The following is a 24,696-nucleotide window of genomic DNA, read 5'->3' as shown; positions in this document are numbered from 1 at the left end:
CATTAGCTTTTTCTAAATGTATACTCATTTGAACTTTGTCAATTCTTTTCCCTCTTAAAATGTTATTGGATTCACCAATCATTTCCTTCTTTTCTCTCATTCTCATAATATAAATAAGGATCATGATCATGCTAACTAGTGTCCCTAATGCACCCATTAAGAAAATAAAATAGTAAAAAAATTATATTGAAAAAAGTATTTTTTTACACTTTTAAAAGGTTGCTAACACAAATTTCAAAATAATTTTACTTAATTTTTGTCCTTAATAGGTGCTCACTTATTAGCTTTTTCCTATAAATAATTAGGTAAAATAAAGAGATTCTATAATACCAAAAAGGAAAAATAAAGAGTAACGCTATTCTTGGTATTTAACTATATATAGTACTTCAAAGATGCTAAAGTTTTCTTCGAAAATTATTTTAGGGTTAGGGAGAATATATACCGTGACCATACAGTACTTAATCAGTACGGGATTCTCTTTTAAATATTTTTAATTTCCAACAAATTGATTGACAGTTTCATGTTTAAATTTATATCTATAGAGACAACAAAAAAAACAAAATAAGAACATAGTACATGACAACATGGTGAAAGAAGAATAAATATCCCAATATATATTTCATCAATAAATGAAGTTTCATGTTTTGACTATAGTACTATATTTGACTTTGCAACACATGACAACAATGGCAAGGAAATGATCGAGATGTTTTTAAGAAGAACAATGCTATATCTCTAGAAAAATAACATCAAGAATTCTTCAAGAATAAAGAATAACCAATCACAATGCACTATTTGCCACAATTCAAGGAGGTGTGGCTGAAAAATAGGAAGTGGACAAATAAATCATCCAATTAAAATTTGCCAACTATTTCTTGAAAAATTCTTGAAGCTATTTTTCTTGAGAAGAAGCATTTTCCTTTTAAGAAAGTGTACGTGTTTCCTGCATTTAATAGCAAATTTTAGAGAGGTTTTGAATTCGAAACCCATTCATCTAAGGTCTTCTCTACCTTAAGGTAGTCTTTCTTGCCTTTCTCATCCAAAAAAGAAAAAGACAGTGTACGTGTTTATTGTTCCAATCTAAGAAAAAAGTTTTTGAGTGTTCAGTGTTCGGTTAAAATCACTCTAAAACAAGGATGTGTGGTCCTTTCCTCTATCTTTATCGGATTAATTTTATAAAAGGCCTCTCTTTTTAGTTAGTGGTCAATGATTATATATGGTTTTGCATTTATACAATGTATAAAATTGTTGGTTAGGCGACAATGTTGTTCTTATCAAGAAAGAAAGGAGGGAAAAGTAACAAGAGGTGATGAAAAAGGAACCACATGGCTACCACAAAAGGAATGCTATAAATAATCAAAGTTACTTAGAGTACCTTAATTAGGCAAACAATTTTGGTCACATAATTAAAAACAATTTAGCCGGCTAAATGAAAACTAAATCAATGGTCTAAGGTGAAGGGAACAGAATCTACACATCATCAAAATTCAAACGGCTCCTAGAGCCTATTCAATGTATAGCATAAATCACTTATTATTCTTACTATATACTTGTATTCTATTATTCTATAATTCTAGCATCTAAAAATAAATATATGGCCGGCTTCGTAAAATAACCCAAAGTTGAAGCGTGAAGGCATTAGACTTGCATGTGTATGATTGTTATTCTTTGGTGTAGTTTCAAATGGGAGCACCAAGAGACATGCTTCTACATTTGTATGCATAGAAATGTGTGCAAATAGAGAACAAAACACATGTATTGCTTCCATATTAAAGAACTAAAATACGTCTAGAAATGGATTTGCTTCCAACAAAATGGATTTGCTTTGGTAAGAATTTTATCTAAAAATAACTTTCAAGAGAAAGTGACAACTTTTGAAAGGCTAAACTTTTCCATAATCTTATGAATTAATACTTTCTCCTCCAAAAAAGTATAACCAAGGGCAGTAAAACTAATTTGAGAAGACTTAAATCATAAGCTAATAAGTTTGCAAGTAAACATAGATTTTTGTTACAAACGTTTCATACAACCTAAAAAGTTATTCAAATCTTTATTTCTTAATAAATCATCCATTTGGTTCATAAACTATCATATTCTTTCCAATTTATTGAATTATAATGTATAATAAATAATTTATAAACTATTTTTAATCCATCAAAATAGTTTGTGACATATTCTTTGTAATTTTAAAGGAATTGAGACACTAACTTGATGGATATTAATATTTTTTTTTTGTTACATGAGAAAAAGAAAAAGAGATCGAGAGAAAGGACAAGAAAAGAAAAAAGGACTACATCCTTACAAAAGACACATCTACGTTAGAACGGTGCTACAGACTAATCTATGTCAAGACCTAGTTAGGTCAGATTTTATAAAATACTCCATCCGGTCACATTTATAAGCAAAAATGTAGTTTTTAGGTTCATTGAATACATAATGTATTTGGTCTCTATATTGACCAAATACATTAAGCATTGAATGAATCTAAAAAGTGTTTTTTTGCTTATAAATGTGACCGGAGTGAGTAGACAAGATTAAGATTTTTTTAGAAGCTTAATAAACTAGCTAATTAGACGGTCTTCATAACACTAACAAAGTATTTTACGTCTATCAGATCGGCTTACTTAAGTAAATATGAATATTTTTTAATTATTATTATTATTAGATTTTTTCAACTCGACTATTATCATCATATTAGATTTTGAATTTTGAGGTAAAACTTTTTCATTTTTTGGAAGAAAAATATTTTCATTAAATTTAAGCATATTAACTTAGATAAATTGTTTATATACTAACATGTATTATAATAAAATTAATTGAAATAAGCTATCATATAAAGTCAAATATCACATTGAATATCAAAATAGAACTTAATCTCATTGACTTGTTAGTCTATTTAAATGCATATATTACTTGTTTAATGAGATTAATATGAAATAGACTTTTAAGAATGATAACATGATGTATTTGACTTTAAAAAAGGTCAAACTCATGCTAAAAAAGAAGTCCATGTCAAATAAATGACTAGATTTCGGCCTTGAACTTTTTACCAAGTTAAACTTACAACTTACCAAATCTAGTTCGACCTAACTTATTTTCATTCCTAATTAATAGTAATTTAGATATTATTTATTACTTTTATAGTTCAGAGACAAAATTAGAGAGAAAATAATTAATAGTCTAGAAATGCGGTGATGGTTTAATAAGAAAGAACAGAAGAAAAAAAAAAACCTTTTCATTTTTCTTCCCAAGTTCCTGCAAAGCAGTCACTAGTGAAACCCCTACAAATGGATATTGAGCACAATTTTTTTCACCAACAGTATGTAAAGATATTTTTTGGTGGTTCATGATGAATCAACTATTAAGATGCATGTTCACCCTACTACTAATGGGTAGTTAATTATATCTACAATATATTCTTTGATGTACACACCTCCATAGATATCATTCTATATTAAATTTTCTATGATTTCACTATGCGGAAATCTTATTCATAATTTTATCCATAGATACTCAAAAAGTAAATCTCTATCAAAGTTATAATTCTTTTTTGACGTAAAGTTATAAATGTTTATCAAAGTTATAAATATTTACAAAGAGAATAATATAAGATTCATTTTTATTGCTTTCATAAGGCAAACTCTATATGCATATATAATTTAGAGCTAGCTAAGCATGCAACTTTGCAAACTTAGTTAGGACCACGCCTCAAATATCTAAAACTTATCAAGAAGAACATGTTCCACTTGCATTAGTGAGAATATTAAACTAGAAAACATTTAAGGTGCACTACCACAAATAGATGAGTGGTTGTTTTAAAAAATTAATGTCATATAGTTTGGCACCATCTCCAACATTTTCTTTCCTCGTTCTATTTTAGTTTAACAATGTTTAAAAAAATGTGCAAAAGATATGTAAAAAATATTTAGTGCAAATTTTTGGACTATTTTGAACTAGATTAATGTGATGGAGAGAAAGAGGAGTGATTCTATAATCCATTTAAAAAGATTTAAAAAATATTACAAGACAAATAATACTAAATGAAGGTGGAAGGTCCAAACCTCTTTTGATATATGCATGAAAACCAAATCTCATTGGTGAATCATTTTTCCATTAATATTTGTTTGTACTCACTCATCTTTCTCTCTCTTCTTCTTCCTCTTTTTTCACTTCCACTTTCTCTCTCCTCTTTGTGTGTACTTTTGCTTCATATTATACCGACATGGCTCCAATCTAATGGGGTTTAACCATTTCTGCTTCTACAACTCAATCTAACATGTTGGTTCCTTTCTCTTTGCTTCTTCTTCTTCTTAAAGTTAAAGGGTCTTGTAAAAATTTGATTTTTATGTTATTTGGAAATTTATGTTTTTTTGGGAGGGAAGATTTATATAATTTTTTTGAAAAAATAAAGATGATTTTTTTCTTGTTTCTATAGCTTGGTTTTTTGGTTTATGTATCTGGGTCATTTTTTTTTTTTTTTTTTTTTGTACTTATGGTTATTTCTGTTGTACTTTTCTGTTGGAATTGTTGTTGAATTGTATCTTTCATTGATTGTAATTCCCACCTTATTTTTGTCTCCTTCTACTTATCTTAAACTTATTATTCTTAGTATTAGTACTATTAATATTATTGATTATTGATAACTTGTTGAAATTTAATTTTTTTTTTTTTGTATTGTTTTCAATCCAGCTTCTGCTTCAAGACCTTTATGCTGAAGACTTAATAGAAATCTGAGGTACTATTTATGCTAATTCTTCCTTGAAAAGTATTTTTTTTAAATGAATATTGTTATGGTAATAATTTTTTCAATCTTTGATTGCAGAAAGTTGTATATTTTATACCAGAAAGATTAATTAAGTTAGAAATAATCTTTGGATAATTTTGCAGTTATGGCTATGCAAACTGTTTATCTGAAAGAACATGATGGAATTGCACACAATTTTGTGGGGCAATTATCATCTGGTACTAATAATTCAGCTGCTGCACCATGGTGGAGTAGTTTTGGATCTCAATCCCTTTATGGAGAGTCTGGTGGCCAAATCAAATCCTTTTCATTGGAGCCACCTATGTCTGCTGTTGACCAACTTGCTGCAACTAAGCAATCTGCTAGAGGAACTGAACATGTGTTTGGGAAAGGGCATACCAATCACTTTACCATCTTTCCAGGTTTGTAATTTGATTGTAGATGTATCTCCTATTAAGTACAAACACTTGACACGACATAGACACACACGAACACTGGCAATAATTTGAAAAGAAATGGAAGTAATGGAATATTTGAGTTGTTTTATTTGGTCACTTGTATTTACACGAAAATAGTAATTGATATCGACTATTGGTCTGTTTGAATTGACTTATTTGATCTCATTTATTGATAGAAATACTTGTGAGACTATTTGCTATAGCTTACGGAAACAGCTAATGACTTGTCCATAAGTTATAGATGATAACTTATGAAAACAGTTTGACTTAATTTTATCTTTGGTTATAGAAATAGCTAATACATAAGCACTTATATGATTAGTGTTTATGCTATAAGTGTTTATCCAAACAGGACCTAAATCTATAACACACATATATCACAAGTTGATTGCTTTGCACCTTTTTGCCATACATTTTTTGAGGTAGTTGGTGATAATAAAAAAATAAAAAATCTTTGCATTCTGGTTATGTTGTCCCTCCCAACTGACTTATATTGGAGAAAAAAAGCTAAAAATGTCTTCGTTGAGATTATTGAAGAGGATACTTTGCACCCTATCTAACTAGATAAAAATGTTTAATTACTCATTATGTATTTATGTTGCTATAACTTCACTCCATGTTCACTTTTAGTCCCTACAGTTCAAAACCCTTAAAAAGTATTTTATTATTTTCTAACAATGCAAAAATGGTCCTATTAGATTCCTATAATTTCACTCCAATAATGCAAAATGGTCCTCATTCAGTTCCTGAAATTACTCTAATAAGGAAACAAAACAAGTCCAATTTATAGGGACCATTTTTTATTGTTTGGAAACTATAGGAATTCTTTCAAATGGTTTTAAACTATAGGGACTAAACTGAATTTTGAGTGAAATTATAAGAACTTCATTATAAAAGAAAATGCCTCTTTTGTTCGATTATTGGAATCGACAGTTTTTGCCGTACTTGACATACCAACTTTCAAATGTTTCTTCTTCAGATGATTTTAAAATGTCAGGTGATGCACAAAAGCCTCATACAGCCATATCATTGCAGTCGGCAGTCCCTGATACCCCGAATCGCTTTGAGCTGGGATTTGGTCAACCTATGGTAAGACTTCTCTACAAAATAACTTCTACGGTTTTTTATATAAGCAGAAAAGTACATGTATTTAATCCAAGTACTCTGATGATTTAGTATTTTATTTGTAGACATGTTTCCCTTATGATTGGTATGTTTCCCCTTGTAGATCTGTACAAAGTATCCTTATGCAGATCAATTTTATGGACTCATCTCAACCTATGGACCTCAAATTCAAGTGTGTCTTTTGCTTCGCAAGCTTCTTATAAAAACTATGTTACTCTTTCAACATGCTTTTGCTTATCAATTGATAATCTACTATAAATCTTTTCACTACTTAATAATTCATGTATGTTTGTATGTAACAATGTAGGGACGTATAATGCTGCCCCTTAACATGACATCTGATGATGGACCTATTTATGTGAATGCTAAGCAGTACAATGGAATCATTAGACGTCGGCAGTCCCGCGCCAAAGCTGTACTTGGTCACAAATTGATTAAACGTAACAAGGTATGATTCCATGCATGATAGTCCCAGATTCTGTCTTCATTGAAGTTTTTCTTTTTGTCTTGTTTCTGGAATCTATTTTGACTTTGATTAATCTTAGTCCAATAGGATGCATTTACTCAAGAAACAAGGCTTTCTTGTGCTATTTTTTTTTTTCATTTACAAAACTCAAACTTGAGACCTTACTTCTGAAGATATTTTGAAAGGAATAAAGTTGAGTGAACACTTTTTCTGTTAGCTATATGCTGCAGCAATGCACTGTTATCCTTTTATTTTTTTCAAGCAGAAATAATATGAGGAATCATGAAATAAGGTTTATTGTAAGTTGAACTTTATTTAATAAATTACAAAATTCTTAGACATTCTGCAGTGAAAGATCCAAGCTTCAATGATCTTATACTTTGTTCTTTGATTAAAAAGTCAACCAAGAATGTTAATAACAAATTTCAACATGCACTTTCCTTTGATGACTCAAAAATCGCTTTCTTTGCTAAGTACAATCTTTTACTAGTGCAATAGCTTTGCATCTTTTTTGCTTTTTTTAAGCTATCTGAATTTTGTTTGTCTTACAGCCCTACATGCACGAGTCACGCCATCTCCATGCAATGCGGCGACCGAGAGGATGTGGTGGTCGTTTCTTAAACACAAAGAAATCTGCCAATGGAGATGGTAAAACTGGAAGTAAAGTGCATAAATTCGGCAGTCAACAATTGCAGTTCAGTGGTTCTCAGAGTTCTGAACTCCTTGAATCTGATATTGGAACTTTAAACTCTTCAAAGGAAACTAATGGAAGCAGCCCAAATATTTCTGGATCAGAGGTGACTAGTTTGTATTCGAGGGGAAATCTTGACAGCTTTACCGTCAATCACCTTGGATCTTCTGTCCACTCTATGGCAGACATGATCGATGGTGGGCGTGGTGTTATCATGCCGACCAAATGGGTAACAGCAGCTGGCAACTGCTGTAACCTTAAAGCTTGATTCTGTAAAGAATCAAGTGGGTTTGGTGCGATATTGTACCAAACCCTGTCCTTGATAAGACCAGATGACTATAGGCTCGTCCTGACGTCTGGTCTTAGGCAATCCATCCTTGGCTCATTACTTTGGCAACTCATCCTTGGCTCAACGTACCTAAAGTAAACTGTCTTTGTGTTTCTACACGGGATAGACTTGGTACGATTATCCTTATACAGAAGGCTACTACGTGTCTTTTTCGATGTGAAAAGAAGGCACTAAAATTATGATTCTAGTTATAAAACTTGGTATGATTATCCTGATACAGAAGGCTATCATGTGTCTTTTTCGGTGTGAATAAGACACTAATTTCTAATTCTAGTTATGTGTGGTTTTAGTAATGTCTAATGTGGTTGTACCAAAAAAAAAAAAAAAAAAAAAAAGTAATGTCTAATGTGGTGTCTTATTTATGTATGTCTGACTTTGGGGAGCAATGTATCATATAACTATGATCTGTGGATCTTTGTTGGAAAAATAAAAGCACTGGTTTGTATTTCACTATTTCTCTTCTTTGGCAATGTCAAAACTTTATTATCTTTTGCATTTGGAAATTGGCAAGTACAGCAAATAGTTGCAACTATGTTATTGGTTGAAAAATGTAAGATATAAGACTAGTTTGGGGTGGTTCATGGCCTTTTTGAGAAGGATTGTTCATGGAAGCCAGATGGTCATCGTAACAACTACCAACAAATTTTTTTCCCATTAGATGGGATTGGCTACATCTATTGCATGGTACCAAATGATATTAGCATAAAATTTAGGTCAAATACATTTTTTTTAGGGAAATGTTAACTAGTGCCCCGGGGGCACTGGTTAAGGACCTTAAATACTCCCTCCGTCCCACAATAGATGACCTATTTGAAAATGTGCAATTTTGATCTAACTTATTTTGACCGTATTTTTCTACTAATATACAAAGATAAATAATATCATATAAGATGTCGTTAGATTCGTCTCGGTGAGTATTTTCAAAATATCAAATTTTCATAATCTAATATATTATTCAAGATATTTAAGCTCAAAGTTATGCATTGGTATGCGTAATAAGGTCAATTGAGTCAAGTATTATGGGACGGAGGGAGTAGTAGTAACTTTTTATAAAAGTTTGTGTAATCAGTGAATTGAAAATCGAAAACTTTAACATTTTAAAACAATAATTACTTATTTTAGCATGCTTAAAGAGTGCCCCGAGGGCCCTCGTTAACAAGACCATTTTTTTAAAGAGGTCAAATATGTTTTTATCATTTAAGTTTGACAAAAATACTGGACTAATTCTTAAAGTTTTTTAAGTTTTAAATTGGTCATTTATGTTATTAATTTAATACACCGATACCCTTTTAAAGACCTTTTTAAAACTTAAAAACTTAAAAAATTTCAAATAAGTGTATTGAATTAACAACTTAAAAGACTTATTCAAATCTTAAAACTCCGAAAGAACTAATCTAGTTTTTGTCAAACTTAAATGACCAAACAAGATATTTGACCTAAATTTAATATGGATTCTGGGCAATTTTATGAAACACGGTTCTTTAATATTCTTTACAAGAAACACTTATGGAGCTCTAGTTGTTAGGTTCATCTATGGGTGTATCACATCACATAATATCCAAATCACAGTTTTTTAATAAAAGAGATTCTACATTAGTCAAACAAAAAGAGAGATTCTATAGAAGTGGAACATAAATTCTACATAGATATGTTTATTCAAAATGGACATTTTATTATAATTTTAGTAGCATCTTCGTTAAGCTAGAGCAACTTGAAATACTTTATAAGAACTTTCAAACCATTGAATAAATTATTTTGCATTGTACAAAATGCTTAGAAGTTTCGATACAAAGTACGATTACAAGTATGATACCATACAGATGCAGAAAATTTTGTAATTCAAGATGATACACACCTAAAAATACATTAATAAAATGTTATAACAAATGTATATACATGCATAATACACCCAGTAGGTGGCATTTAGCATGGGTAAGGGTAAGAGTTTCCTACCATGGGAAAATAAATTTTAACCATTAGATGAAGTGAAGACCACATTTTTATCATACTCTCACAACACTATATTTTTTTCTATACTATCTTTCATGACTACTCTCTCTCCTCCACGCCCCAATCCACCACCAGCAACTTCAAGTTCACGATCTATGAATAACTTTTTCCCTTTCTTGAATATTCTGTCAAAAATCCCACTGACAAATTTGTGTGTTTTTTGTTTTTACACACATAGTTGAATTTCAAACCAACACCAAGAGTTTCTTCACCAAGTAAATGTCCATGGCTTTATGATCTTTGTCTCTCCCTAGTTCTTTTTCTTTCTTTTTTGAATTTTTGTTTGGAGGATTGTACAAGTTTAACCGTCCAGTTAAACAAGATGATGATATATATTTATAAAGTTTCATTTTTTGCAACTGGGTTATCAAAATTTGGTCGCTGCACTATGGGTTCACTTCCTGGGTAGTTGTTCATACTCAAAAAGGTTGTTGTTGTATTCAGACTAATAATAACCCAATATCATTAGCCGGTCAATTTTCATTTTCCAAATCTAATTTCTTTTTCATTTTGTAGACTTATTTCCTTTTTTTAGATCTGACTTTGTCTGAGTTGTTTAATTTTAATTTGATTTCCGGATTATTGATGAAGAAGAGTTTGAAGAGTTTTTAATTTTTGGAATTGTTGAGTTTTTATGTTTTTGGTTGAAGATTGAATGTCACGTTGAAGAAGAGATGATGGAGGAAGATAGTGAAATAAATAATATAGTGTTGAGAGTGTACCATAAGAGAGTGTTCTTTACTTGATCTAATGGTTAAAATTTACTTTCCCATGGTGGAAAACTCTTACCCTTACCCATGCTAAATGCCACCCAGTAAGGAAAGCGACATTGATCATTCTTAATTAAAAGCTTTTACCTAAATCATTATATATTTTAAATCATGCTACCAATAAAAACATTGTTAAAAGAACTCAAAACATGTCATAGTTATTTGTAATAACAAAAAATTAAAAAGCATTTTGTCAAAAAATGGGGACTCCGATCCATGTCTCTTTTGTATTTCAACACGTTGACGACGTATCTTAAATTAGTAAAAATATTTTTAAAAATATATAAAAAAATCTTATTTATTTTCTCATTTTGGAGTATACAATTTCATAGACAAAATAATATACAATTCTCTCTCTCTTCACTCCTTCTCAATCCCTAGCTGTCACATCTTTCTTCTTCTTCTTCTTCTTCTTCTTGATAGAGGGGTGATTTAGGGTCAATTTTGACCCAAAAATCACTTATCCGAGTTGTTTTTCCTTCTATCCTATATTGAATAAGTGATTTCACATTTCCCGTCTTTGTGCGGTGTGTTTTTTATTTCCCGTCTTAGTGCGGTGTTTATTTGATTCAGGTTGAAAGATTAGCTTTGAGCAAGTGCAGATCCGATCAATGACGATAATGACTTTGGCGTCGTCAACGTTGTAGATCCGGAGACATGAGTATTCTGGAGACTTGAATATAGTCATATTAGTCATATTTGTAGGCATAGATACTTTGTCGTTTTATGCTATTAACATGGTTGTTGTGAGTTTGTTCACAGATTCATCATTTTTGTTTTTAGCGAATTTGGATTTGGATTTGTATTGTATCATATACTCTATCAATTTTTTTTTTTGTGGTGGCCGGGGTTCGAACCCCGGACCTTGCATATATTATGCATTATCCATACCAACTGAGCTAAGCTCACGAGGACATACTATATCAATTTGAATGAATGAATATCGTTTACTTTTGTAAAAAAAAAAAAAAAAATCATAGACAAAATACAGTATTGTAAAAATCGGTAAATAAGTTTTTGCTTCCTATAAAATAAATTTTGTTTTTATCCTTCTAAATTTTTTTTTCATTTTTTGGTCTTTCAAATATTTTTTGTCACCACTTTTAGTTTCTGTTTTTAAGTCAAGTTGTGTGTACCCTTTATATTTTTGAATGAGTTTTTTTCAAGAATGTTTAGAATATTATAAGAATCTCTAAAAAAAATTAGAATTTTTTGACAAAACATGAACTAAATATAATTTTTTAAGTGTCATATATTTAATGCATCCCTTGTTTTAAAATTTTGCAAAAAGAAGTCTATAATGTACTAAAAACGACTTAAAAAAATATTCAAATGATACACATGAATTGACTTAAAAATAGATATCAAAAGTGGTGATGGAAAATATATTGAAGACTAAAAATTGAAAAAACAAAATTTAGACAAACTAAAAAAAATTTAAAAAATTTATAAAGACCAAAACTTATTTAACCCTATAAAAAATTTGACATCATCAGTGATACATCATCAACCCGGAATGATAAGTTGTAACCAAAAAGGAAAATGCTAGATATCAAGAATGAATTTTCTTGATGAATTCAAGAATGACATGGCAAAATAATCACCCTTAGATTTTAATCTTATTTATTAAAGTTTCAAAAAAAAAATACATAACACCCACCACCCCATGATTTCCGACCAGACTGAGATTTTATTGGCTAACATTAATTTCGAGACAATTTCTTGATAAAATCTTTCTTGATAAATAGCATTGCTCAACCAAAAAACCAGGAATGATAAGTTTTTCATTTATCCCATAAATTTAGAGGGTTTTTTTTTTAGCAAACAAAATAAATTGAGTTAAAACAAATAAAATTACGGCAAATGGTCATTTTCGTCCCTGAATATGTAACGAGTAGTTATAATAGTTTCTCAATTTAGCAAAATTATAAAATAGTATTTGACTGTGCACTTTATTAGTCAAAATAGTTCTTGACGTCAAAATCTTTCTTTTAACGATACGGTCTAGGAGCTTTTGGAGGGTTTAAGTGTGATGGATTAACACACGGAGGATTAAACCGAGGAGTAGACATAAAAGATGTAAGCATTTCTTTATCAGAAATATGATCATTTGTTCTCGTCAAAGATTATTTTAAATAACAGAGTGCACGATCAAGAATTATTTTATAATTACACTACATTTAAGTAATATTGTGGCTACCCATTACATATTCCGGACAAAAATCACTGTTTACCATAAAACTGTTCAAGGAAGGGAAGGAAAGCAATCAAGGGAGAGGAACAATTGGACTTACAAGTTACAAGCAAACCTTATCTTTGTCACCTATCAAATGGAAACCCCCCAACTCAACAATTGATGCCACATTACAACACTTCTCCCATTTCACTACTCAATTCTTGGAACACTCAAAAAACAAAACACAATGGCTACTGCAACAGCTTATGTTTCATCTTCAATCTTCAATAGAATCAATAACCTCTCATTCACACACTCTTCCATTTCTCTCACCACCACCAACTTCCCTCAAAGACCCATTTCCCATAAACCCTTCAATCTCACCCTCAAGTCTCAAAGTTTCAATCTTTCATCTCTCCCACTTCAATCTCTTCACCCTCCATTCGTTGCCACAGATGAATTTCAAACATCTCAAGACACCATAATTTCCCAACTTGAAGAACCAGAACCAGAAACAGAAACAGAACAAAAAACAGAACCAGAAACCTCTGATAAACCAAAGCAAGATGAAGAACAGAAAGTAACAACCTTAGACGATGCTGGAAGACTCTATGTTGGAAATTTGCCGTTTTCAATGACTTCTTCACAATTGGCTGAGATTTTTGCAGAAGCTGGCACAGTTGTGTCTGTTGAGGTTTTTTTTCTTTTATTTTAAATTAAAATTTGTTTTTTTATTAAAAAGATTACTGTTGTCTGTTTGATTAGGAATTTTTTTTTTTTTTTTGTGTGTGTGGATTTTATGGCAATCTAATACTTGTTTCTGTGTTTTTCGTTTGATTGAATTGTATAGATTGTGTATGATCGAGTTACCGACAGAAGCAGAGGATTTGCATTTGTTACGATGAAAAGTGCTGAAGAAGCTAAAGAAGCAATTCGAATGTTTGATGGCTCTGTAAGTCTTGTAAATTAGATTGTACTTAGCTTTATTTGATTCAGGTTTCATAGGAGGGTGGTCTTTTATTTTGCTACTGTTTATTCTTAATATGTATACAACACAAGTATTTACTATTGTGACTTGGCAAAACAATGTTGGTTATATATAAGTAGTTGAAATTTCAATTTTAGTTTGTTGTGTGTTTCATCATTTTGGATGGTAAAGCATTCATCCAGCAAATATATCTCTTTCTTTTAATAGTTGTCGCAGTAAATGGTTATGTTCGCGTCACAATCCTTTATATGACAGAGAATTGCAGTCAAATGCGGCCGATGTGGCCTCAATCAGAACCGTTTTGCAGTTTTGGCAACCAAAAAACTGTTGTGTCGCAGCCACCATATTGCGGATGTAGACCTTTATTTAAAGCCCTAGTCCTTTGATCTAGGAGCCATACTCTAATCAAAGCTTTGATCATAACTGAGCTTTCTAATCTAAATAATCAATTTATCAGGATCTTTTATAGTTGGTTTTATGCAAAGTTAGGTGTTAATGTTATTTTTGTAATAATTTACAGTAAGTTGTTTGTATGCAAAGTTCAAAGCTAATGTTATTTTTTGCAATGATATACAGCAAGTTGGTGGTAGGAGTGCTAAGGTAAACTTTCCAGAAGTGCCAAAAGGAGGTGAAAGGTTAGTAATGGGGCAAAAAGTAAGGAACAGCTACAGAGGCTTTGTAGACAGCCCTCACAAGATCTATGCCGGAAACCTTGGTTGGGGACTGAACTCTCAGGATCTTAGAGATGCCTTTGCTGAACAGCCAGGCTTACTGGGTGCTAAGGTCATCTATGAGAGGGACAATGGAAGATCTCGGGGTTTTGGATTTGTCACTTTTGAAACTGCTGAGCATTTGGAGGCTGCTTTGAACGCCATGAACGGTGTGGTAAGTACAGTTTTGGCAAGTTATTTGTTTTGCAATTTCAAGTTGGTCTTTATGATATCTCGATATAACTATGTAACCTCGTTCCTTGCTAATGTGATGCAATGTTTTCAGGAGGTTCAAGGCCGGCCGTTGCGATTGAATTTGGCTGCAGCGAGGACATCTCCATCTCCTCCAGTAATTGAAGAAAATACAAAAAACAATGTTGAAGGCTCGGAATTGATGTCTAGTGCCAGCACGGAAGAAAGATGATTGATCAAAGTTTTGCCCGGAAAATACACATCATTTAGCCTTTTCCTCCTATAAGTTATATTATCTATCAAACTAGTCATACTGGTATACACTAACTAGACTTTCCGGCAGTTGTGAGATGTATCTATAAGGGGTTGATGTCAATTATATGGTTTGTAATTGTGAAGAACAAGCTTCCAGAGTTTGATGAGCTAATAATTTATTCAAAGTGATCATATATTGAAATGATAACCTTCTCTTGAGGGTATTAAATAGTGTTTAAATAGATGCAAAGGGAGTGTTATGTTATTAGCATAATCTCAGAGACTAAAAAAGGCTGAGTATTTCCTAAAAAATGGTCTATTAAGAGGGGGAATAAGTCTCACATATTAGGTGAGACTCCAAATGTAAAGACTCGTAACATGGGAACATTTATAGGTACCACAAATCTACATGGACAACACGATTTACTTCCATAGTTCCATTTCATAAAATGTTAGTAGCTTATCAAATTTTTTCTTTAATCTTGAATAGCTTGCATAATATTCTGACAGCGTCACTTTTTTTTATAAGAGCAATGCTACAGTACACGACATAATGTACCACGACAGAGTATGAGGCTTCACTTTGTTTAAATCAAATTTTAATTAAAATAAATTTGAAAATCATGTCGTGCCATTAAGCATTTCTGTTTTTATAATTAGTCCAAGTTAACCAAATGACTGAAAAAATAGCAAGAAAAGGACGCTGAAATCAAATCACCGTATTATATCAGTGCCCATCACCACTCATTATCAATCAACAAATGGCTTTTCTATAACACTGCATTAACTGAGCACCATTTTCAGAAATAAAAAAAAATTGATCTGAGGCAGGACACATACATTAAAATTTAAGTCAACAAATGGAGAGGATTCCAACTCATTAGAATAAAAAAGCAATAAAAAAACAGGCACAATTTTCCAATGCATCCTTGTAAGCAAAAACTATTAGAACTGCCCATTGGAACCTTTATCATAATAGTTTTGTTTTTGGTACAAGTATCATACTAGTTTTTCATATCATATGTTCGTGAAACTAGAATACAACAATTTGTCACTCACATACTCGTCAGACTGCTAAAAAGCACTTCTTGATATATCGCATCCCGCAAAGTAGCAGTAAAAACATTTTCAGATTCACTTCAAGGATACTGTGTAATCTCTCTCAAGAATTGGGGATGGAGCAGCTGAACAGCTTTGAATAAAAGCAAAGAGACGAGCTAAGTCATCAACATATCTGTAATCTGTTTATGATGAATTGTCGCCAGCTAAAAGAGCATCAGCCGCAGAATCCAAGTCATGCGGGAAAAACATCCTGCAAAGCAATATTTTCCTTGGAGCTTCAGAATATATAATAGATAAACAACACACACACAAACACACACAAACGATAGTATACCAAAAGAGTCAATTGTTATGCCAATCAAACATTAGCATATTAAATAAGCAGCATGTCATTCAATTCATTTCATTATACTAGTAGTTTAGTACTAGTCCAAGATGCAGTCCACCAATCAAGACTCTTGGCATCTAATAACTAGGCAATTAGTTCCATTTAAGTTCGTTTTTCGTTGAAAAACTGATAAAACATCAGGCCAGCCCACTAGTCAGATTCAAATTTGGTCCAGCCTAAATTTGGCACAGGTCAAGATGGGATTCACGCCCATCAGTAGGTGTTCCTATTTATCTTTTTATAATCAGAATTTAAATTTTTCTTCTTTTCCCAACAAACACATAGGATCAATGATTCTACAAGTGATCACTTGCATTGGTAACGGACAAGTCCAGAGACAAGCTATGTTACCTGCAAGTATTGTGGTACAATGTTCTACCGAGGCTACCCACGTCATTGATGCCTTTACAGCCAGCAACCACCTCAAGAACTTGCCTGGAACATTACAGTCAATCAGACATATTTCTAGGATAGTCATTTAAAATACGAAGGCAAAAGATTAACAATCATATACAGGGTTTAAATTTGTGCAAACTTAAATACTCTTAACTACAGTAATATCAATAAGAAAGTATTCCTTGAAGTATTGCCACATTGATAAGCAAAACCATGCCATTTACCTAACTGAACAAGGCTCATTGCGACCTTTGACAATACAATCTTGATCATACTTCTCTTTCTTCTTAGAAGGCCATGTAGATTTAACAAAACCTATTCCGGCATGAGTATTCTTGATTTCGCAGTAGGGTGAGTCTGTCTCAATCATCATTCTCTCAACGGGAATACCCTTGACAACATCAAGGTTCTCAGCTGTCTTCATAGAGCATCCATTTATGCCTGTCAGTGTACCAGAAATGTGTATCATTTATGGAATTTAACTGGAGTATTAGTATTCAAACATCAGAATCACACACCATTCACATGTCTATCTTTGTCTTTCTTTTGATATCAAAACACAAAATTAACTGTGAACACAAAGTTTTCCTAAAGTAAGTTCATCTTTTAATCTCTAGGAGTTTTGCAATTAGCAAGATAAAAGTTTACTTGTGGTTATATTTTTGGAAAGGCAAAATCTAAAATTAGACATACTAGGGTGCCTTAAAATAGGTTGGCAAATATGGTAATGCTTGAAAAGATGGATTTACCAATGTACATTTTATCAAATGAGAGAAGCTTAATGCAATCATCCATACTACCGGTAAATGAATGGGTGACACCACCAGAGAACCTGTCATAAAGGTAGAAACAATTAGTCCATTTCACATCCCAAAGTGATTATACCATCAATTACAAGCAAACAAATGCATTCTTATGTTAATATTTATGAAGCGTGTATATCAGGTATGAGGAGAAATGAGATATAGATGACCTCAATGCTACTCGTTTTGATGGATATCGGACACTTTATATCATTTTTCCCTCAACTCCCAAACTTGAAAGAGTAAACAACATAGCTAAGGTTTGGAACAATACTTTTCAACCCTTACGATCAAGTTCATTTCTCAAAATGAATAAAATGATAGGCTAGGCAAGAGGCACATCAAATCACCATTGTTTGAATATTTAAGATTTCAAAATGGTGAGATCAAGCAATCATACCTGTCTTTATGTTTCTCAACCATTTCACAGAAATCTGCAGCTGCTGCTCGCATGTGCAAAAACATAGGCAATTTTGTGATGTATGCCAATTCAAATTGCTTCTCAAAATACCTAGCATTCACAAACAACAACAAAATTTCATTAATAATTCTAATAGTTTAATATTTTTTAAACAGGGGATTACAAAAGTAACATGTATAGCAACAGGTAAACAGTATGTACCTCTTTTGAATCTCGGCGGGGCAAAAATGAAGCCGGTCATAGTCTAATCCACACTCTCCAACTGCAACCACCTTGCATATGAAAAAGAAAAAAGAGCAGAAAGTTATTTCTAAAAATGCTTACTTGGACAGTAGTTTTAGAACTAGAGCACAAGTTCTGCAACTACATGAATAACAACATACATGGTGACGTGTATAGAACTGAACAAACCAATTAAGAAATCAAGATTCAGAACTATGTGGATCTGGCCTGCTCAAGCACATCTAGTTACAAGTAAAATATGTTTACTAATTGTGTTACTTGCTAAAATTTTAAGCATACCTTTCCTTTCTGAATTCCCTCTTTAGCCAATGACAAAAGATCCTGAAAATGCTTTTCTGGATCTCCACTCTCCTCAAATTCCTAAATCAAAACACCAAGTCACATTTACAAACACTTCCATCCAAACCACTGCAGGTAAAAATACCGAAAGAGTAAAGAAAATCAACCTTGCAACGTGTTGGATGCACACCAACAGTACAAAAAAGTCTTCCTATGATCAAACAATCAATCAATAAATTATCATCAAAATTAGGCCATATTTCCATAAACAACTTATTAAATGCATATAGCGTAACGTTTATGAATAAGCTATTTCTACAACAAATGATAAAATAAAGTCAAATTGTTTTCATATAAGCTATAAGCTGATTTCATAAGTGATAAAATGACAAACCATCAGTTTCAGCAATGGCAAGAGCTTCCCTTGATTCCTGAAGGGATCCACCAGTTACGATGATTCGGTGAACACCAGCAGCCCAAGCTCTGTTCAAAACAGTTGGTATATCAGCAACATGACATTGTTTGCCATTGTAGATTCCCTTAAACATTCCATCTGCAATGATTTTGAAATAATATGAAGATTATTATTATTATTATTATTATTATTGAAGCCGCAAACAAAGTGTTTGATAAAATGCGTGACTGACCTGTGAAGTTAACAGCAATATCTGCATTTGTTCAGAGAAAGAGAGAGAGAGTTATCAATAATCAGTTAGTTACAGTTACAGGGATTGAATTTGAAGCAGCTTAGTATGTTACAGTTACTTACCTATCATCCGAATAGCTGCCATGTCTGCTTCGTTGCTTCACCTCACTACAGGAGAAAAGGATCGATGGAATACAGTGAAGAATGCGCCACAGAAGAAGAAGAAGATGAAATGCTGAACATGTATTACTATATGCACCCTCACTATTTAATACCAACACCCCAACAATTTTATATCGTAAACAACAAAATATATGTTGCATGCACCTCAGGCTATCCAACAAATTAAGTGTTGCTACCAACACCATGACAAAATACTACTCACACGTAAGTATTATTTATGGGAAATGCTAACCGGTGTCCCCGGGCACTAGTTAAGAATATGAAAAAGGAAATTATATAGTAGTTAATGCATTGAAATTGTGTAATTAATGTATAATAAAGTTAAAAACAATTTTCTTTTATGGTAATAATTCCCTTTTATGGTATGCTTAACCAGTGCCCCGGGGCACCGGTTAGCAGGACCCTTATATATATTATAAAATTTAATCATGAAATGCAACGTATTAACGTAAACACAAACATTAAATATGACACTGACACGTATTGTAAACATCATTGACAATGTGATGGATGGAAGTAATTAAATGTAAACCACGTGTATTGGTATCATGTTGCATGTGACAAAATCATACTCAAATGTTTTAACTCGTCGCAAGAATCCTATTTAGTGAAGAAATCAATCAGTTTCATTCAGGAATGTTGTATAGTTAATACTTGATATTAATTGCCTCACCTTTTCTAGCATTTTCACTTCATGATAGCAAAATTCTCTTATAGATGATCAAAATACATATTCATTTACCTCTTGAAAAGTATCTCTTAAATTTTAACGAATTACATTAATATTAATATTTATTATAAGAGCAATGTTATATATCAAGAAAGATTTTATCAAGAAAATTTCAAGAATGACATGGCAGAATAATCACCCTTAGATTTTATCAAGAAATTATTCTGAAATTAATGTTGGCCAATAAAATTTCAACCTGGCCGGAAATCATGGGGTGATTGGTGTTAATGTATTTTTTTTTATGAAAGGTTAATAAATAAGATTGAAATCTAAGGGTGATTATCCTGCTATGTCATTCTTAAATCTTTCTTGATAAAATCATTCTTGATATCTAGCATTTTCCTTATTATTCATCACTCTTTTTTCTTTATCTCAAATTACAAAGAAACATAATATTTTCCTTTTAAAACCAACCAAGTTGTTTACTCCCCCTGTCACCCCTATGATATGTCTTTTCATTCAAATAAACAGATAAATACGAGAACCTCCCATATTATAACAACCATGCTTTATTGTCACCACCAAAAACACCATGCTTTATTGTAAAAATCCAAATGCTTTGGTAAAAAAAACCTTAAGAGATAATTGAAACGAGAATTATACTTGATGCTAGTCATGCCATATATGCCTAATTCATGCATTGAATTGGTTCTTCCGTAGAATGACATATTTGTAGAACAGCAGAAGGGTTAGTATCTAAGTTTGTATTTCACTATCCAACATGTATTTATGGCATATTTAGAGAAACTTATTACTTATGGAAAAATATTTTATTTTTGTTGTTAAAAATATGAGTTCCCTAAAGGAAACTAATTAACATACGCACTTACAATTAAGATCAATGATTGAAGGATTTGTTTATGAGGATTGCTATTTGGTACGGGACTTTAGTAACGAATTTTCACGGACGCGTGTTTCTACGCGCTGCAATAAAAAACTCCAATAAAAAAAAACTCGCACAACTAATTAACACACCGCTAAAAACTCCAAGAAAAAAATAAAACAGAGCTATCATGTGTGGTTCTACAACAAGCAAACAACCACACCACCTTCCCTTCCTCCCTCCCTCATCATTCAAACTAACTCCACAACAAAGCAGTACCAACAGCCTCTTTCCCCTTTCCGATCGAATTTCCTCCCCCACTACCACACCTTCCTCCCTCCCTCATCATTCAACAATGTTAAAAAATGAAAATCCACATGAAAATAAAAACAAAATAAAGCATGTATATTAAGAGAAGTAATTAGATTCTGTATTAGGAAAAATTGGATGTTTGGGGATGAGGAGAGTCATTCGAGAGCATAGAAAGAATTGGGGAAGAAGGAGAAGTAGTGTGGGTTGAGCAAAAAGGCTCATCAAAAGGGATAAGAATTAGCATTTTTACTTTTAAGTTGGAAGCTGCTAGGCATAGAAGAAGAGAGAGACGGTGAGTTATGCAGATTTCTTCACTTTATAATTTTTTTATATTTTAAAAAATGTTCAGAAACTGCCAACACGTGGAAAAGAGATAAACACACGCGTCCGTGAAAATTCGTTGCCCGACTCCCGTACCAAACAGCATTTCTCTTTGTTTATATTCATTCCACATGGTATAGTGGTGGTGGTGGTCCTTTTCACGCCCTCACCTACGTGCCGAAAGAAATGGGTTTTGCTTATGTCAAACAGATGCACCTAATTATTTAAGTTCAACTGTTATATTTTCTATAATCAAACTAGTCGAGATACCCGTGCTACAGCACGGGTAGCGCGGCTTCGCCGCGCTGTATGGCCGCGGCTCCGCCGCGTGTCGCGTCTCGGCTGCGCTTGTCAAAGTGATTTTTTTGTCCATGGTAAAAATATGTAAAGTATTTAAAACATAATAATGTATATATTGATTGGTAGTAATGAAAAATTATAAAATAATTAAATTTTAATATGAACAAATATATATTAAATTTTAGTATTGACGATATTAAAAAAGCTAATAAATAAAAATAATAATAGTTTTTATTTACTAATATGTTTTAGTGTGAAAAATATTAATAAGCATCCCGTGAAAAATCATAATTAATGTATTATATAATATTGTTATCGTAAAATATATTTCATATAAAAACATATGCTAACATATTCCTGTAAAAAAAATAGTGAGATATATTTTTGCTAATATATAGTTCATACACTCATATATATTTTATCAATATATAGTTCTCATTAGATTTCAGAAATAAGAATATATTAATATATTCCCGTAAAACAAACATATACTCATATATCTTTCAAAAAAAAACATATACTCATATATATTTTTATTAATATATAGTTCATACACCAACATATACTTTATTAATATATTAATAAAACTTAGGCAGTCGCGGTGTTTAAATAGCGATATTAAAAAATACTAATTAAAACTGATCACTCGTTATAGTTATTAAAATGGGTCCTATGTTACAATTGTACACTCCAACGGGTTTTTTATTGATACATTTTTTATAAAAAAAAACAACATAAAAAATTGAACTATGATTAATCATAGTATATTATAATTTTTTTTTGTTTGTTTTAGTATTGACGATATTAAAAAAATGAAAATACATTTCACAAATAAACATATACTAACATATTCCCGTATAAAAACATATAGGGAGATATATTTTTATTAATATATAGTCCATAGACTCATATATATTTATCAATATATAGTTCCCATTAGATTTATGAAATAAGAATATACAAATATATTCCCGTAAAACAAACATATACTCACATATATATTTTTATTAATATATAGTTCATACACCCACTTATATTTTTTGAATATATTAATAAAACTTAGGCAGTCGTGGTGTTTAAATAGAGATATTAAAAAATACTAATTAAAACCGATTACTCGTTGTAGTTACTAAAATGGATCCCGTGTTACAATTGTACACTCCAAATGATTTTTTTACTGATACATTTTCATAAAAAAAACAACGGAAAAAATTGAAGTATGATTAATCATAATATATTGTATTATTGTTCTTGTTTTAGTATTGACGATATTAAAAAAGCTAATAAATGAACATATATTTCATAAATAAATATATACTAACATATTGCGATAAAAAAATATATAGTGAGATGTACTTTTGTTAATATATAGTTCATATACTCATTTGTATTTTATCAATATATAGTTCCCATTAAATTTCAGAAATAAGAATATATTAATATATTCCCATAAAACAAACATATATTTATATATATTTTTATTAATATATGGTCCATACAACCACATATATATATTATTAATATATTAATAAAACTTAGGAAATCGCGATGTTTAATTAGAGATATTAAAAAAATTAATAATCAAATCTGATCCCTCGTTGTAGTTACTAAAATAGGTCTCGTGTTACAATTGTACACTCCAATGGATTTTTTAGTGATACATTTAAAAAAACAGAAAAAATTGAAGTATGATTAATCATAGTATATTATAATATTGTTCTTGTTTTAGTATTGACGATATAAAAAAAGCTAATATATAAAAATAATCATAAATTTTATTTACTAATATGTTTGAGTGTGAAAAATATTAATATGTGTCCCGTAAAAAATATAATTAACGTATTATATAATAGTGTTATCGTAAATACAATATCATATTCTGCTATAACAACGACACTTGTTAGTTTCCTCTATAAAAATAAACTTGTTAGTAAAACCGAATTGAAAATTAGTAGAGAAAATGGAATTGAAAAAGAAGAGAGAAAATGAAAAATGAAAAAAAGTTGGTAAGAAAAAGATAAGAGAGGAGAGTAAGATTGGGAGAGAAAAGTTTATTATTAAAAAATAAAGGTGAGATATTAAAAAAATAGAGATATTAAAAAATCACTAATTAAAACCGATCACTCGTTGTAGTTACTAAAATAGGTCCCGTCAATTGTACACTCCAATGATTTTTTTAGTGATACATTTTCATAAAAAAACAACGGATAAAATTGAAGTATGATTAATCATAGTATATTGTAATATTGCTCTTGTTTTAGTATTGACGATATTAAAAAAGTTAATAAATGAAAATACATTTCATAAATAAATATATATTAACATATTGTCGTAAAAAAAACATATAATGAGATTTATTTTTGTTAATATATAGACTATATACTCATTTGTATTTTATCAATATATAATTCCCATTAAATTTCAGAAATAAAAATATATTAATATATTCCCATAAAACAAACATATACTCATATATATTTTTATTAATATATAGTCCATACAACCACATATATTATTAATATATTAATAAAACTTAGGAAATCGTTGTGTTTAATTAGAGATATAAAAAAATACTAATTAAAATTGATCACTATGTACACTCCAACGGGTTTTTTAGTGATACATTTAAAAAAAACAACAGAAAAAATTGAATTAGATATATATTATTAATATATTAATAAAACTTAGGAAATCGCTGTGTTTAATTAAAGATATAAAAAAATACTAATTAAAATTGATCACTCGTTGTAGTTATTAAAATGGATCTCGTGTTACAATTGTACACTCCAAAGAGTTTTTTAGTGATACATTTAAAAAAAACAACAGAAAAAATTGAAGTATGATTAATCATAGTA

The 24,696-nt window shown here is 30.9% G+C and overlaps 3 protein-coding genes across 4 annotated transcripts; 2 read left to right on the top strand and 1 right to left on the bottom strand.

The window, feature by feature from the left end:
- The first annotated feature begins 4,238 nt into the window (after positions 1–4,238).
- On the top strand, positions 4,239–8,283 carry LOC146910880 (nuclear transcription factor Y subunit A-10-like). 2 transcript variants are annotated; one of them, XM_085723893.1, is made up of 7 exons: positions 4,239–4,278; positions 4,690–4,735; positions 4,888–5,166; positions 6,182–6,291; positions 6,431–6,499; positions 6,635–6,775; positions 7,345–8,283. In XM_085723893.1, the coding sequence occupies exons 3-7, from the start codon at positions 4,890–4,892 to the stop codon at positions 7,750–7,752; spliced, it is 1,005 nt and encodes a 334-aa protein (XP_085580019.1). In that variant the 5' UTR covers positions 4,239–4,278; positions 4,690–4,735; positions 4,888–4,889; the 3' UTR covers positions 7,753–8,283. The 2 variants fall into 2 exon arrangements, with proteins under 2 accessions (XP_085580019.1, XP_085580018.1); XM_085723892.1 differs by having other exon boundaries at positions 4,823–5,166.
- A 4,673-nt stretch (positions 8,284–12,956) lies between these two features.
- On the top strand, positions 12,957–15,142 carry CP33 (chloroplast RNA-binding protein 33). Its single transcript, XM_085722619.1, has 4 exons — positions 12,957–13,483; positions 13,640–13,741; positions 14,354–14,662; positions 14,774–15,142. The coding sequence occupies exons 1-4, from the start codon at positions 13,037–13,039 to the stop codon at positions 14,909–14,911; spliced, it is 996 nt and encodes a 331-aa protein (XP_085578745.1). The 5' UTR covers positions 12,957–13,036; the 3' UTR covers positions 14,912–15,142.
- Positions 15,143–15,796: 654 nt separating this feature from the next.
- On the bottom strand, positions 15,797–19,442 carry LOC146910878 (TatD related DNase). Its single transcript, XM_085722618.1, has 11 exons — positions 19,296–19,442; positions 19,174–19,194; positions 18,921–19,079; positions 18,694–18,737; positions 18,527–18,607; positions 18,206–18,276; positions 17,984–18,094; positions 17,530–17,612; positions 17,005–17,221; positions 16,736–16,819; positions 15,797–16,246 (listed from the first exon to the last, which is right to left on the bottom strand). The coding sequence occupies exons 1-11, from the start codon at positions 19,315–19,317 to the stop codon at positions 16,180–16,182; spliced, it is 960 nt and encodes a 319-aa protein (XP_085578744.1). The 5' UTR covers positions 19,318–19,442; the 3' UTR covers positions 15,797–16,179.
- Positions 19,443–24,696: the final 5,254 nt, after the last annotated feature.

This window comes from Medicago sativa, chromosome 7 (genome assembly GCF_051527215.1).
Source record: "Medicago sativa cultivar Bolivia chromosome 7, Bolivia_mono, whole genome shotgun sequence".
In the NCBI taxonomy this organism is placed as follows: Eukaryota; Viridiplantae; Streptophyta; class Magnoliopsida; order Fabales; family Fabaceae; genus Medicago; species Medicago sativa.
This window is presented reverse-complemented; position numbering and strand designations above follow the sequence as displayed.